The sequence below is a fragment of the Zosterops lateralis genome, assembly GCF_965231275.1.
Source record: "Zosterops lateralis genome assembly, chromosome: 13".
In the NCBI taxonomy this organism is placed as follows: domain Eukaryota; kingdom Metazoa; phylum Chordata; class Aves; order Passeriformes; family Zosteropidae; genus Zosterops; species Zosterops lateralis.
In genome coordinates this window covers 258,569-273,490 of record NC_139773.1, presented here as the reverse complement: position 1 = coordinate 273,490, position 14,922 = coordinate 258,569, and the positions used below count along the sequence as shown (strand labels likewise).

Genomic DNA, 14,922 nt, shown 5'->3' with positions numbered 1-14,922 from the left:
GTTCCATCTTTCCTCAGTGGCTTGGTATGCTTCCCTGTAGTTCCCCATCTCCAGCTACAAGTTCCTCCTTCCTCTGTGCTTGTGTGTGGAGGATCAACTCTGAGAAAGGAGAAACCCCATTTTCTGGGTGAAGCTTTAAAGGACAGCAAATGCAGCATTTTACCAGTGATAACGGGACCTTGGAGCCTGGCACAAGTTGCTGTTCTGACAGTGTAACTAGGTATTTATTTATGTAGTGAAAACAAAAAAGCAGAGGTAACCCAGGTATTCTTTGTATGGCAGGAACCTGGAAATCTCAAAAAAAAAAAAGTCATGGCCCCCAGCTAGTTGGACATTCCCTGCTAAACAGAGGGCTGTGGTTGCAGCTGGGAAAGTTACCCTTAACTCACACCATGCAGTATCTTCATATCAGGAATGGTTTTCTAACAGTAGAAATTGCTCAGTACTGTATTTTCTCAGACATGAACTTTAACTCTGTTCTATGATTAGCTTGCACTTTGAATTAGTTCTTTAAATTTTGAAGAATAACTTTGGGTTATTTTATTTTACAATACACACAAGGCAGGTCTTTGTGTTTGATGCAAAATGTTAATTTAATTCCTGAGGACTACCCCACACTTCTGGTAATGTTTCTTGTTACAAATCTTCTAAGTAATGTTACATGTATGTGAATCTTTTGCTGAAACAGTTTTGGCATGTGGTACTTGGTCACAATCACTGTGATTGTTATCAGCTATCTGATATAGTCAATGTTCTTGATTTTTTTCTTTTTAGTCTTTCTAGCAGGTTTCTCTATTAGTTTTCAATACTACCTAACTGTTTCCAAAATAAAATATTTGTTACAGAAAGTGCAGAGAAGATGGAAGGTTTTGTTGTTTGGTTTTTTCCTAATAACAAAGTTGCTCTAGCTACAGTAACAGAGAAGAGCTGGCCTTGGCCTTACTTTGTAGCAAACTCATACATTCCTTATCATCAGCATCCACCTTGATGATGGAAATGATCTCAGTGTTTCTCCTCAGTCCATGTCTGGCTTTGAGAGTATAATTAGAGATGAATGGCCTTTGTGGTAGTGCTCACAAAGCTCAAATTCTAACCACTGAATATTAAGCAGGATATTAATCCCAGGAAAATGACATTGAATATTCATCCCAATCTTTGTTTTGCCATTTCTGTAAAAATAAAACTATTTTTTCCATTTTGCATTGCAGTAGAAAGCAGATAGAAATTTCAACAGCTGAGAAGATATACTCTGTGTAGTATTAATTTCATACTTTTAAAATGAAAAATATTACTTATGAGTAAAACGCACACAACAATGATAAGGCACTGAACAAATTGTTAATATCTGATGCGGAACAGAGCTCACAGGTACTTGTCTGATGGTAAAGCTTAATTTATCTCAGGTGACGTCTATTAATCCTTGTTAACACTCTGCATCAGCAGTTTGAACCAGAGTGAGGACCTTTTGTAATAGCTGAGCAGTGAAATGGGAGTTTCAGCAACACTTTGTAGTTTTGGCCTTACGGATAATTTCGTAAAGTCTTGAATAAAACGCCAGCACAGTATCTGTCTGTTAGATACATGGGGAAGGAGAAAAATCATTTAACTATTTGACCATAATACTGCTTCCCTCTTACAATTCATGTGCTCCCAGGTCTATTACTCTCAGTCCGATATCTAGGTGGATTTGGACCTTTACACACCCAGGTGCAGTCTGCTAAACTTCCTCATGCACATTATGATTGCCCTGCTGTTGCTCCACATGGCAAGAGGAACAGCTTATCAGATCAGCTATTCCTGTGAGCGTGAGTCGACTGTGACCTTCCCTGGCTCTCTGCACTCTGCTCATTGCCACTCCGAGCACTGATACTCAATCCAAAAGCTACTTCTGATAAGCAGGGAAGATTTTTCTTCATGTGCATTTTATTCTAGAACTTCAGATTGCACAAAAAACTTGCCAGGATATTGGGAACTTGCCAGAACTGCTGGGCTCATGCTCTCTCACTGCTGACTCTGCACCTCCAGTCTCAGGAGGAGCTGATAAGGGCCACATTGATGGCCACTATGGGATTGGGAAGTTTCCAAAAGCATTGAACAGTTTCAAGAGATGCTGTTGATGATTCAGTGCTAAGGACCCCACAAGGTGTTAAAGGTATTAATGGTGTTACTGTACTGATAGCTTGTAATCATTCATAGCACTGTTCAGAAACATTAGATTTATCAAAATTTCTTTGAATTTCAAATGAACTGCTCTCTACTTATTCCAGTAAACCAGATTCTTCTGTTAGAGTTCATATTCTTCTACTCTTCTGACACTTTTCTGGAACAGTACACAGAGATCACCGTTGGGTCAGGGTGTGTTGGTTACCTTTGTGTGAGTTTAGGGAGATGTGGATGAAAGGTGCCAGACAGTGACTTTATCAGAGACAGGATAAGTCCAAAGGTGCTCAGCGTTTCCCTTCAGGAATATCGAAACTTACCTCTCAAAGTTACTGTGCTCTAGACCACTACACAATCAAAAAACATGAGCTGTGAGTGAAAATGTCAGTGTGTTTAAGAGTTGCAGCTGATTTTTTTTTTTCTTTCTATTACTTTTTAGTAGTCCAGCAAAATTCCTGTTAAATGCCCTATTTAAAAAAGTTTTAGATCATTCTGTTATAATCTGGCATCTGGTAGTTTAAGTTCTATGTAGGAGAGGTAACCACTTCCTTTGCATTTTGCTTTGAGGGAAAAGAAAAGCAAACAAGTAAACCAAAACTCAGTTTTATCTGAAACTTAAACAGAAGTACAGTGACATTTGTGGCAGTTTTATTTTTAGAACTCTTTATGAAGTTGCCATCAGAGTATTTATTTAACAGAAGAATGTTTTGGGGTGTTTTTTTTAGTTTTATTCTATAAAGCCTTACAGAAGCAGTGAGATGCTTTCCCTTCAGTGACCTTGTCAAAGAATTGCGGATTTGCTGTTTCAGTTATCCTACTCTAATTTCTTTATAAATGCTGTGCTATTTGACTTCCTATTTATTTACTGCTTAGGTTAAATTTCTGCTGTACCAAAATCCTGGTTTAGTCTAAAACAAAAAGTAAAAAAACAACAACAACAACAACAACAACAAAAAAAAAACCCAAACAAACAAACAACAAAAGTACTGTAAATTATTGTCATTTACAGAAGACTTTTATGTGACTACAGAATTCCTGCAAAAATCCTCCAGCAATGCACTTTTATGCATATGTTTTGTGAACCTTGTATGGCCTTTGGTTGATCTGTGTTTCATAAATGAATTGAAAGCATAAAAATGGATCTTCAATGTTGTTCCAAGGAGATTCTTGTCCTCCCTTCTGGAAAGAGCATCAGTGCAGTTATGAATTAGCAGAAGTCATCTCTGAGGTGTAAGCAAAGAGAGAGGAGAGTATTTAGCTTAATAAAACTATGATTGAGCAATTGCTCTAATCATTTGAAAAAAAATAAGGCTGAAAAATGTTTTCCTCAAATTCAGCAAGAATTTTCCAGGCCTTTGCTTTGAAAGTTAGCAAAAAATACAACCATAAATGGATAAAATTTTTAGTATATTTTTCCAAGAAAAAGAAACAGGAGTGTAAAAGATGGAAAAGTAGTAAGATGCAGACTTCTAAGCTTGAGATGACCAGATAAAACCAATCCTAATTTAATAGTGGCAAAAAGTCATGATGAACAAAACCGTTGACGTAATAGCAATGGATATAACTGAGAATGAATTACTCTCTCTGCTGAACTAAATATGCCAGCCTTGAATGTAAAGAAGCCCTGTGTTCAGGTTGGCTAAACACTATTATTGTGGTTTTGTTTATGTCTGTTAACTAATGCATGTACACACAATGATTTCATGATACATTTTTAGTCTTTTTAAACTAACATGAATTCACAGTACCGCCTGTGAATTTTAAGCAGTTATAAACTGTTTTAGGTGCTGTTTGGTTTTATTTTAGCCTCCTTTCATGTCATGTATTCTTGTGCAGGAACACTTAGTGAATAAAATATGAATTACTATAATTGCACTTCTAGTGATATTTAGAGGCATGAAATTTATTTGTATCCTTACCCTATATAATGTTACTTCATTTTCCAGTAGCATTACCTGTATTTTACAGACTTGGGGAAATTGGAAGGACCAAGGTATTACTTTTTATCAAATGTGTAGGAACCTTATTACTGTTAAAGTCAATGGGAGGCTGTCTAAAATCCCTGGCAAATCTGTTCCTACATAAATTGTCCTGCCTCATATAGGGAGTTGTGTCACCTCTTGACTGGCAGAATGCCAGAGCACTGTCCTTAGCCAGGTTCATTTACTTTTCAAAGAACTTGTTGAAAACATATTTCAGTCTAAAGTGTATCTGTCAACTTGTTCACATATATCATGTCTTTAATGGGAATTTCAAGTTTTAACAACTAAATCATCATCAACATATTTTTTAGAATTCTTTAATGAATGAAGTGAAGCTGAATATGAACAGGGCATAAAGAAATAGACTGAACATGCAGAAAGGGAACATATATTTGGTATTTAGGGAAGAAATGGGTTGCTCTTCTCAAATGACAGAGAGAATCAGCTTCCTGACTTCTCCCCACTCAGGCCTCAGAAAGCCTGATTGGAGTCTGGTAACCTGTACTGTCATCTCAGTACTTTGCTTACATATATTCAGTGTTTTGAGAAGAGCTCCTGAGCCATGCAGTTTTTCAGGAATATCAGAGGAAGACTGGATAAACCTATGCCTGTGCAAGCAGTTGCTTAAAGGACTCTTTATTCTAAAGCTGTGGAGCAGCTGCACTGCTGGGCACTGGGGCATTCCAGACTGGCAGCTGCACTGCTCTTGCTCTTGGGTGACATTCTGCCCCAGAGCATTATGCTCCAGACCCAGCATTCAAAGGAAACTTTGACAAAGAGCAAAAGTTGTCCTGTTATTCTGGATTGTTCCGTTTCTTTCTTCCCACATTGTCTCCTGAAGTGCATGATGATTGAATGAGCTGAACTTGTGCTCTTCTAAAGCATGCTTCTGAAAATAGACTCCATAACCAGCCAGTAATATTGTTCTGTGTTCTTATTCAGTGACAAACCTCCTACATGATAGCAGCAATGCAAATGATGGGTTGTCTTCATTGCTGGGATAAATTCCACCATTACTGATGGACAGGTTTGATGTTGTACCGAATTATATTATAACTGACAGGTTGCAACTGCTATTGTTCATCTTCAAGAGTTATATCCACAAGTGAGGATGCTCAGTGTGTGACAAGGCTGTTGCACAGGTGTCCAAAATATTACTGGAAGGGAAGAAATGTAAGTTCTTGGAAAAAAACATTTTAGAAATTAGGAATCGTAATGTCATTAAGTTTGGAAAAGACTTCAAAGACCAATGTCAAAGCCATGTGCAGCCAGTTTCTCCAGGAGAATGCTGTGGAGGACAGTTCCAAAGGCTTTTACTGAGGTCCAGGTAGGCTCCATCTAGAGGTGTCCATCTCTGAGCTTATTCTGTGTATATTGTAAATACTTCTGTTCATGATCCAAGTCATCTTCATTTCAGTGCTGTACTAAAACCCATGAATTCTGGCAAGGTCTTTTGGCTGAAATTTGGATAGCTGAGCTGTGAAATCTAGTTTCAAGTCTAAGATCAGGTAAAAATGCCCCATGTGAAATTATCTAAATGGCTTAATTTCTCAATGCTGTCAGCTTAGGTGTCAGGGAGACATGCTTTTCTTTCTTCTGTTTTTTCTCTAGCTTAGGTCAAAAGTTTTGGAAACTGGCAGAGTTTGATTTTTATGGTCTGAATGCAGATGCATGAGAAGGCACAAAACCACTATTGTCTTGCTCCTGACCTTATAATCTCTGTAGATGATGAGAAATCCAAAGTGTCTGACTGTGATTGTAAAATGCCTGTGAGGCACCCTCTTGTTTCATAGCTGAATGAGCCTCCAGGAGCTATGAATTGTAATTGCATTGTAACTGTCATAAATGTCACAGGCTAAAAAACTGAGCATTTGTGTCCTTCTCTGTGGCTTGCAACCTCTTCTCCTCAGTCCCAAACTGTCCCATTAAAGACTTGTATGCAAAAGCCTGTTTTTAAGGGAGATGGGAAATGGCATGAAGAGTGGGACAGGAGCAGCAACAGTGTGTGTTGGTGGCCACACAGGGGAGCAATAGTAGATTACAAGGGAATTGGTACTGCAATACTTACAGTCTGGGACAATTATTTATGTCAAAGGCGAAGACGGGAATTCCTATGCTGTGACATTATTATTTTTGTAAGTTTTTGCATAAACAGAAATGTACAAAATCCATAGTACTATTGGAATTTCTAAATGCAAAAGTGACTGTGTTCGTTCCCATAATCAGTACTCATAAAAACATATTTTCTCCTGAACTTTGAAAAAAATTGTCCCTAGAGAGGATTCAAGGAAACAACCACAGGAACATTAATACCATGTTTCATCAGAAAGTCTGAACCAAGCAAGATGCATCTCTTGCAAAATATGACCAAACAAACAAGAAAAACATCAAACCTTCGATGTTTTATACAAGCAGTTCTCAGCACTGCAAAACAAACTTTTAGTAGAATGTTTAAGGCAAGTTTGGGGATTTTGTAGTGAGAATTTCTCTAGGGTTTGTGGGTAATGATAAAAGCAGGAGAAATATGAATCAATTAAAGCATGTGTCAAATGGCCACAGTCTTGATTCCATTTGTGAATGATTATTCCTAAAGGGATAATTACACTTGTCCCATCTGTTCCTGCCTCTCTCCTGAGAAGGGGTTAGGATATGTATGAGAATGAAAGCCTAAAAGAAGTATGTCAGGCTGCGTGGCATTTTCTTGAACTCTAAAATGAGAGGCTGTCTCTGCCATAGGGTGGGAGCCTTTGAGAGCAATTGAGCACCAAGTGACAGCCTTAATTTTTAATTTCTTTGCCTTTGTATGTTTACGAGAAACTCCAATCAGATGTCTGTGTTGATAAAGCACTAAGTACAGCATCTAATGAGGTGCTGAATATAATTGCCATGTATGCTGCATAATTTAAATACCAACTGTACTTGCATTTCTCATTTACCAAGCCAGTGAATGATATAATAATATTGAAAACAGGAACAGCTCAGAGCTTATGCAGTGTAGTTGTGGGGCCTGCACTTAAAGAGTTTGTTTGTGATTCTTATAAAGAGATTCTGTCTGATAAAATCACAGTAGCGAAAGGTTATGGTTACCTGTAAGATGAGCCTTTTCCTTCCAAGTCTGGATATAATGTCCTGAATAAGGAAGTATCTGATACTAGATGTGTATTCTGGGACTAGAGATCTGCTAATTCATAGGAGATAAGGCAGGAATTTTGCAGTTGGACTATATTAGGAGCTCATGATGAGAAAAATTTTATTAGCAAACTGCAAGTACATGCCTTTTAACCTTAATGCAGCCACTGTACTGTTTGGTACAGTGGGAAATTCTTTGTCCTTGAGGTGCAGTGGGAAAGCTGCACTTACTCGAGTTATATTTACCACCAGATTATCAAGTGAATGCATAAATATGAATAAACTTTCTTTTTAAATTTGATAATTGGTTACTGGAAGCCAGTTTTGCATATCCAAAGAGTAATCATTCCTTTGAGTTCTTCTCTAGGTACTATACTTAAGACAAATATTTTAAGTGTGTGTGTGTTCTTTCAGAGCACCCAATGGTGTGTTGCAGACTTGAATGTCTTAAGCATTACTGAGTAAAGTAGTGGTAGCTTGAACCTTTTGAGGCAGATCTTACTCATTTAAACATAAACTATTTCTTAGAGATTTTAACTCCTTTGTTAGTCATTGTTTGGTTTTGCTAAATTTCAGACATAGTAGGAGGTTACCTTGTTACTGCTCTACTACCTTTGACTGCAGAGTCCTGACAGTCCTCACTCTTGTACCAAGAACGAGCTTAGTAGTGCTCAGCAGTGCTGCTCAGGGCTTGCAGGATCAGGCTTTGTATAGTAGGACTGGCTTATTTGGGAAGCTGTCATATAAAAGCCTTAAGAGCATTTTTGTTGTCTCCTTGTCCTCTCAGTGGCCAGTTTGCTATAGTGAAGAAGTGTCGAGAGAAAAGCACAGGGATGGAATATGCTGCCAAGTTCATCAAGAAGCGCCAGAGCCGGGCTAGCCGGCGCGGGGTGAGCCGGGAGGAGATCGAGCGTGAGGTCACCATTCTGCAGCAGATCTTGCACCCCAACATCGTCAAGCTGCACGACATCTACGAGAACAAGACAGATGTGGTCCTCATCCTGGAGCTGTGAGTAAGGACTCTTCCCTGCAAGGATGGCTGAGATAAATAGAAACCAGAGAGCACTGTAGAGGCTGCTGGAGGACAGGAGCACTGATAAATGGAGCTGTTGCATTCTCAGGCTTCACAAATCTCAGCAGGAGCACTGAGTGAGGTTGGTGGTAAACAGGCCCCCTAGCTCGTCCATGTGCCCTGGGGATACAGGTTCACCTGAACATCAGCTGAGGTCATTTGATACTGAGCCAGGGAGTCTTGTCAACTTGAAAACAGTTTACTAAGGGAGTGATTACCTCATGTCTGCCTAGGGCTGCCCTGATATGAACCTTGGAGGAAGTACAAGTGGCTGCTGAATGCTCATTGTTCAGGAAAAATGTTTCATTTTTCTTCCTTCTTTCATCTCTTTAAATACATGTGAGGCCATCAAGCCTTTTCCAAATTCACAGCCATTCTCACTACTCTCACTACTCTCATATTTTCCTTATTTAGATCAGCTAGAGAAGAAAAGGAGAAGAGGGCAAGGGAAGAGGGTTTTTTAATCCCTAGACATTGACTGTTGAGGATGAACAGCAGCAGGATGGGAATGAAAAAAAGCTGTTTACTCTTGTGCCACCATATGAGGCGGCAAACCACTGCCATTTAGGTCCTGCTGACAAGTGGACCTCCTCACTCCTACATGCAAATTGATGTGATTTCTCCATGTGTTAGGGGCAGGAAATATAGTCACTGTGGCTGAAGTTAAGTAGACCATATATTCCCTAGGACACCAGCCTGGGCCTTGTGTATGGAATCCAGGCAATGAGGCTTTTGTTCCTGAGAGAGCTCTCCAGGGGAGCCAGCATTTAGGCCAGGGAGCATTCCTGGAGATTAGTGTGACTGCTGGAAGATGACATATGAGTGATGATGAGCATCTGTTAACTTCATCTATGGCCAAATGTTGGTCTCTGTAGCCAGGCTCTGGAAGACAGGGAAGGAGCTTGCTCTTTCTCACTGATGACTACTTTGAGCTAAAGCAACCTCCTGTTTCATTGCCTTCTGCTTTTTCCTGTCCTCATGTGGCCTGAAACATTTTGGGTCCTTTTGTCAGGATGTAGCATATGGCAGTTTGTAAAAGTCTGCATGCAACAGAATGTTGACCTAATTAAGGCCTCTTCATTCAGCTGCTGTATAAAAATTGAGGATGATGGTAATTGGTAATGGTAATAAAGTTAATTCAATTCTCTCTGTAAATAGATTATCTCTTCCTCTCTGACACCCTGCTCTCAGAGTCTCATATTCCCTGCTGTTAATCAAAGAAAGTGTTAAAGCACCTGGCCAACTAATCTTATGGTAATCTACAGTGAACTTCAGCTTCAAAAGAATGGCCCTAGTATTGCTGGGTAATTAAATAAGCTGCCCTGGTATTTAAAAGAGGATTAATCTGAAATGTTGACCCTCTCTTATACTCACAGTGCTGGCAAAACTATCTCCTCTTTTCAGAGGGGGTAGTTAGGCAGGTGCTGGTTCTCCTGTTCAAGAGCATTGCCAGGTCCATTGCTCTGAAGTGCAGTTTGGCAGGCACATAGCTTCTCTTTCCTTCTGTGCATTGTCCAGGGACTTGCTCCCCACAGCTTTCTGTGTTGGTGTTGTTCCCTGTGTCCCGGGCCCTGCCTAGAGCCTGCTTTCCCAAGCAGAAGCAGCCTGGAGGCGGGTTGGATTGATACACCAGTGACTCCTCTACAGGTAAGTGTCAGGGTTGTGTACACAAAACAGCTCTATCCAAGAAGTAAGGCAGTGTTGTTGTTTGTCTTTTATTGGACATCAAAGGAAAAGTAAAGGAATAATTTGCTTGCTTCCATGTTGACATGGTAAAAGGAAAGAGATTATCGCCACCCGCCTCTGCCTCCGGCTAGCTCTTCTGAGGGCAGCAACCTTCCCTAGCAAGTTGCCTTGAGTAAGGCAGCCTCAGCCCAGGTGGCGCAGGGCACCTCGGTGGATTTCAGCTCTTTTGTGAAATCCAAGACTATCAGTCCGGACAAGGCTTTAGCTGTTGGAGGCTGTTCTTCCTGGGGGGGGTGATCCCAAGCGGCGCAGAAGGAAACAAGGGAGCCAGGGATGGTCTCTGGGAGGCTTCTTTATTCCAGCACCGCCATCGAACCGAAGACCCCAAAGGGCTCGGCTGTCAGGGTTTTATGCACCTACCAAAGGGGGTGGGGTTTTACCAACAACCAATAGGGTTAGAAACTGAGGAAAGGGACCAATCAGGGAGAACATTAATAAACAAATTAGGGGATTGAAACTTGGACCAATCAAGGGAAGGATACAGAACTGACCAACCAGGGAACAGAACTGGGGTAGCCAATCCAAAGCTGGGGGGTGCTCATGCACTGTCTGCTCTCCAAGGGAGTGCAGGGTGCATGACTCTTTCAGTGTCCTCTTCAGAGGCAGGGGCCTCCACAAGAGATGGCACCAGAGGAAGGAATTCTGTAACAGTTGAGAAATGAGCATTTGCAGAATTTCTAAATTGCATTTAGAAAACAAACCTCCCTGAATGTTCAAATGTAACTTGATGCAGCTATGAGTGTTTTACTGCAAAGGAATTAATACTTGAAGTGTTGGGGTTTTTTCTGTGATTCCATAATGGCTGGTTTTGGGATTACTAAATCTCTTCGCCTTGAGGGTTTCTCTGAATTCAGGTGTATAACTTGGATAAGAATGATCTTGCAATAAACTGCTTACCACTCTCTAGGTACAGTTTGCTGAAGCCTGGTTTTAAAGCCTGAGACTTTGTTAATGAGATATCATCATATCTCTTCTACCGAATTTTCCTTTAGATTACTCTTTTAAGATCTCTACAGCCTAGGCCAATGTTTTAGGTTATACCTCAAGATACTGGAGATTAATATAGTGTTTTTCATGTATGCCCATCTCTGATCTTCAGAAAATGAAATGCTTATGTGGTTATTGTAGAAGGAAGTCTTTTGTCAATAAAGTAATGAAGAGACTTTGAGCTCTCTGAATCTTTTTTGTTTGTTTGTTTCCTTTACTTTTGTGTTGTATCTTATGTTGTATTCTGTAGCTTGGAAAGCCCCCTCTCTAGCCTCCTTCAAGGTTAGTGTAAACTAAAGAGAAGTGGAAAAATACATCAAGGAGCTCTCAAGTAAATATTCTGTGCTCCTTGTTCTTGCAGGCTGAAGTTTCTCCAGTCATGTCTTGGGCATAGCTGGTTGCCCAGGATGTTGGTGAGGTTGCCATTGGGGCAAACTCCCTGGTGTGCCCTGAGCAGCTGACCCAGCTATTTTAAGTGCATACCTTTGAGGCAGCAAGAGAGAATGGGAATTAAAGTAGCTCCAGTCTGGGCAGCTGAACTATTTTCTAACATTGCTTGTGCAGCAAAGGAGGTTGCTCTGAAGGGAGTTGCCACTTTCCTCCAAGCAGGAAGGTTTCCTTGAACACTCAGTGCAGAGCAGAAGGGCTCTGCCAAAGTGGCTGAGCCTGGGAGGTCTCCTGAAGTGGAACCTACTTCTGCAGGACTGGGGCTGGGCTGTTGTCTGGCCACAGGGAGATTAAAGAGTCCAACTTAAGAAACAATCACCAAGGGGATTTTGCAGGGTAAAAGAGGAAGAGAGAACAGTGTGCCTATGTGGTTACATTCTAGAAAAATCAAAGAACACACCCCAGTCCAACTGGCTTCCTGATGACCGGATGGAGTATCTGCCAGGGGTGATTGCTTAAGTGCACTCTGAATAGAAATCATTAAATATACAGGACTTGTCTGCTCACTATACACAGATTTCACCAAGAGACTCCAGATTTCTCTTACAGATTTCTGTACTGGTTTGTCACAGTAGTCTGTAGTAATTGTTGCACTACTGAACCAAGGCCTCTAAACCTACTACAATATGGAAAGGAGACAGTGTTCTCTGTTGTACAGGGTACAACAAAACCTGTCCAGAAAGGTTGATGGTAGTGCTCAGACCCTTGGTAGGTATCACCTAGAAAAGAAAATGAAGAGCTCAAGTAATAGTCTCACATGTTGAATAGAAGGAGAAAGTGGCAGCCAAAGACAGCAGTTGCAATGTATTTCTGGGTCATATAAGCCTATTTTTGTTTGCCAGCCATTTAGTTGTAACAATTAAAGCATCAAGTGACTTCTGCCCAGGTGAAGAGTCCTGCCTGACATTGCTTAGAAAACTTTCCGACTATGTGAGAGGTGTGAAAAAATACCCAGTAATCAATGGGCAAGTCACTATGCCCAGTGTAAGTCTCTGGAACAACGAAGTGAGGTGTCACCCACAGGAACAGCAGGGGAAGCTAAGACACAAATGTCTTTGTGGCTTTTGACATGCTGTCTTTGCTTACAGTGGTCTTGTCCTTGCAGATTTTGTAGCTGTTGACAGTAGCTTCCTCTGAAAGAGGCAGAATAGAGAATCACCATGTTGTCAGCACCAGTGTTGTGTAGGAACCTGGTGTCAGAGGAGTGATTCCCCAAAGACCTCTGGAGCACCCAGTGTATCTAACTTGTTTGTGACTCACAGTACCTGAGGAACTCAAAGCATTTCTACCTGACAGTGTTTTGACAGGCAGTTCATTGGGCAACAGGGCCAAGAGCTAGTTTTCCAAAATGATTGTAGTGTCTCTTAGGTCCTTTGCTTGCACTCTGAGTGCAGGTGGTGGTGCACCAAGAGTAACAACTGTTTTGTGGGTGCCCCCAAAAGTGACTCTGAATGAGAATAAAACAATAATATTAATGACTAGGAACAATAAATGTAAGCATAATCATGAATAATAGCTGCAGACAATGTCTAATTCAATATTTAGGTCCTCTTGTGTCAGATAAACAGAAAAATAGCACTGGGACTCTCAGTAGAACGTGCAGAAATTAAAATAAAGTCTTATATACTAATAAGAGTGGAATGGATTTCAGTTTTGATGAGAAAACTCATAGTAATTTAGAGCACTTCCTTGATTTGGGAAAACTGGTTTTGCTACCTTCCAGCCTGCTACAGTCTGCTTTTTTCTTAAAAAATTCAGCAGCAAAGAAATTCTTCCTATTAGTTATGTCAGGCAAGAATTTCTAATAGAACAGGATAATGGCTGTGCTGGAAAAAAAGAGATACTGTTGGCACATTTTCCTCAACCACAGGTTATGATGGCAACCGCTAAGAAAAGTAATTCTTCAGCAGTTGTTGACTCTTACAGCTTGTTCATACAAAACGAAAATGTTGAAAAATAGCTGTTGAAGTGGTTAAGTTGACCTTTCGAAATAGTTGCATGTCTGGGGATTCAGCAAACAATGTAACTCTGGTTCTGGTCCTTTGTGATTCTTGCAGCATGAATGAAAAAGCCAGTCCTTCATTTAGAGGGAAGAGAGCTGAAGTCAAAAGGAAGTTTGGGCACACCTGGGACTAGAACACAAAACCCATGATTGTCTGCAGGAGTAGACTTTTTCTAACTGTATTGAAGTTCTTCGCTGCTTTAGTTTTCTGTGCTTACACTTTATGGATTATGGTGCAGGAGATAACAGGATGTTCTTTGGTGTATTTTGCAGGGTTTCTGGAGGAGAACTTTTTGACTTCCTGGCACAGAAGGAGTCTTTGAGTGAAGAGGAAGCAACCAAGTTCATTAAGCAGATTTTGGATGGTGTGAATTACCTTCACTCCAAGAAAATTGCTCACTTTGATCTAAAGGTAAAGATGTTGATTTAGGATTTGGCTGATCTGTAGCTGTTAATTTTGATATTTAATACCAGTAATGTCAGGTGGTCAATGAAAATGGTGCAAGAATTGCAAGACAGAAATCAGAAAGCATAAGTAAAGAATCATTTAACTGATAGTGTGTTGCGGTCTGGTCCGGTGGTGAAGGTGCCGTGACCTTCCTTGCTAGAAGCATCTTTAAAAAGACACCTAGATCAACCGAGGCACAGGCACTCTCAGGCAGAGAATGATTCAGCTCTTTGTGCACCCTTACGTGCAAAGTGATCAGTCTTCAGGTGCACTATTAAGTGCAGTGATTTACTCTTTGTGAGGCTGCCACCCCGGCTATCGCAGGACTAAAAGTGAAGACAAGGTCTTTCCGAACTCCAGGAAAGCTTCTTTATTCCACAAAGTCCACAGGAAAAGAAGGTCCCTTGTCCCAGGAGAGAGGGATTATAGAGAGGGGTTTCACAACGTGGCCAATGGGAAGAGGAATTGGGAAAGGGACCGATCAGGGGAAGGATCGGGAAAAATCAGCTGGGGTAAAAAAGAACCAATGAGGTATAACCGATTAACACATTTCTTCACCATAACATAAAGAGCTGTTTGCCAGGGTTTCTCCTTTAGGGGCTTGTGTTTATATTCTGTCTGGCATAACTGCTCTTTTTCTAAGGGGGCATGTTTATATTATTGTCTGGTTTCTCTCCAGGGGAGTGTGTTTGTATTAACACTGTCTAGCTTAACAGCCTCCATTATAGTGACTATCAAATAAAAGGACCAGGTGTGGCGTTTAGCAAGTGTTAAATTAGACATGTATTTTTAAGCAGCGATCTGATTAGATAGAGTATGGTTCATCGTTATCTCATCACTTGACTCCAGGGCTCCATTGGATGCTGTGGAGCTACAATGGTTTATACCACTTAAGGAATAAAAGGAATAAAACAGTCCTCCAAGAGGTAGTGGTAGTGACTTTTTCCAC

At 40.6% G+C, this 14,922-nt stretch overlaps 1 protein-coding gene across 3 annotated transcripts in view; it reads left to right on the top strand.

Annotated features, from left to right (window-relative positions):
• DAPK2 (death associated protein kinase 2) overlaps positions 1 to 14,922 on the top strand; it is a 44,048-nt gene that overhangs the window by 10,436 nt on the left and 18,690 nt on the right. For all 3 annotated transcript variants that reach the window (XR_014591072.1, XM_083871000.1, XM_083870999.1), the window contains exons 4-5: positions 8,059 to 8,280; positions 13,799 to 13,937. Coding sequence is in view for 2 of the 3 variants with exons in the window: in XM_083871000.1 (XP_083727126.1) it covers positions 8,059 to 8,280; positions 13,799 to 13,937 (361 nt within the window). In the remaining variant the exon portion in view is untranslated. The remainder of the gene's footprint in view (positions 1 to 8,058; positions 8,281 to 13,798; positions 13,938 to 14,922) is intronic.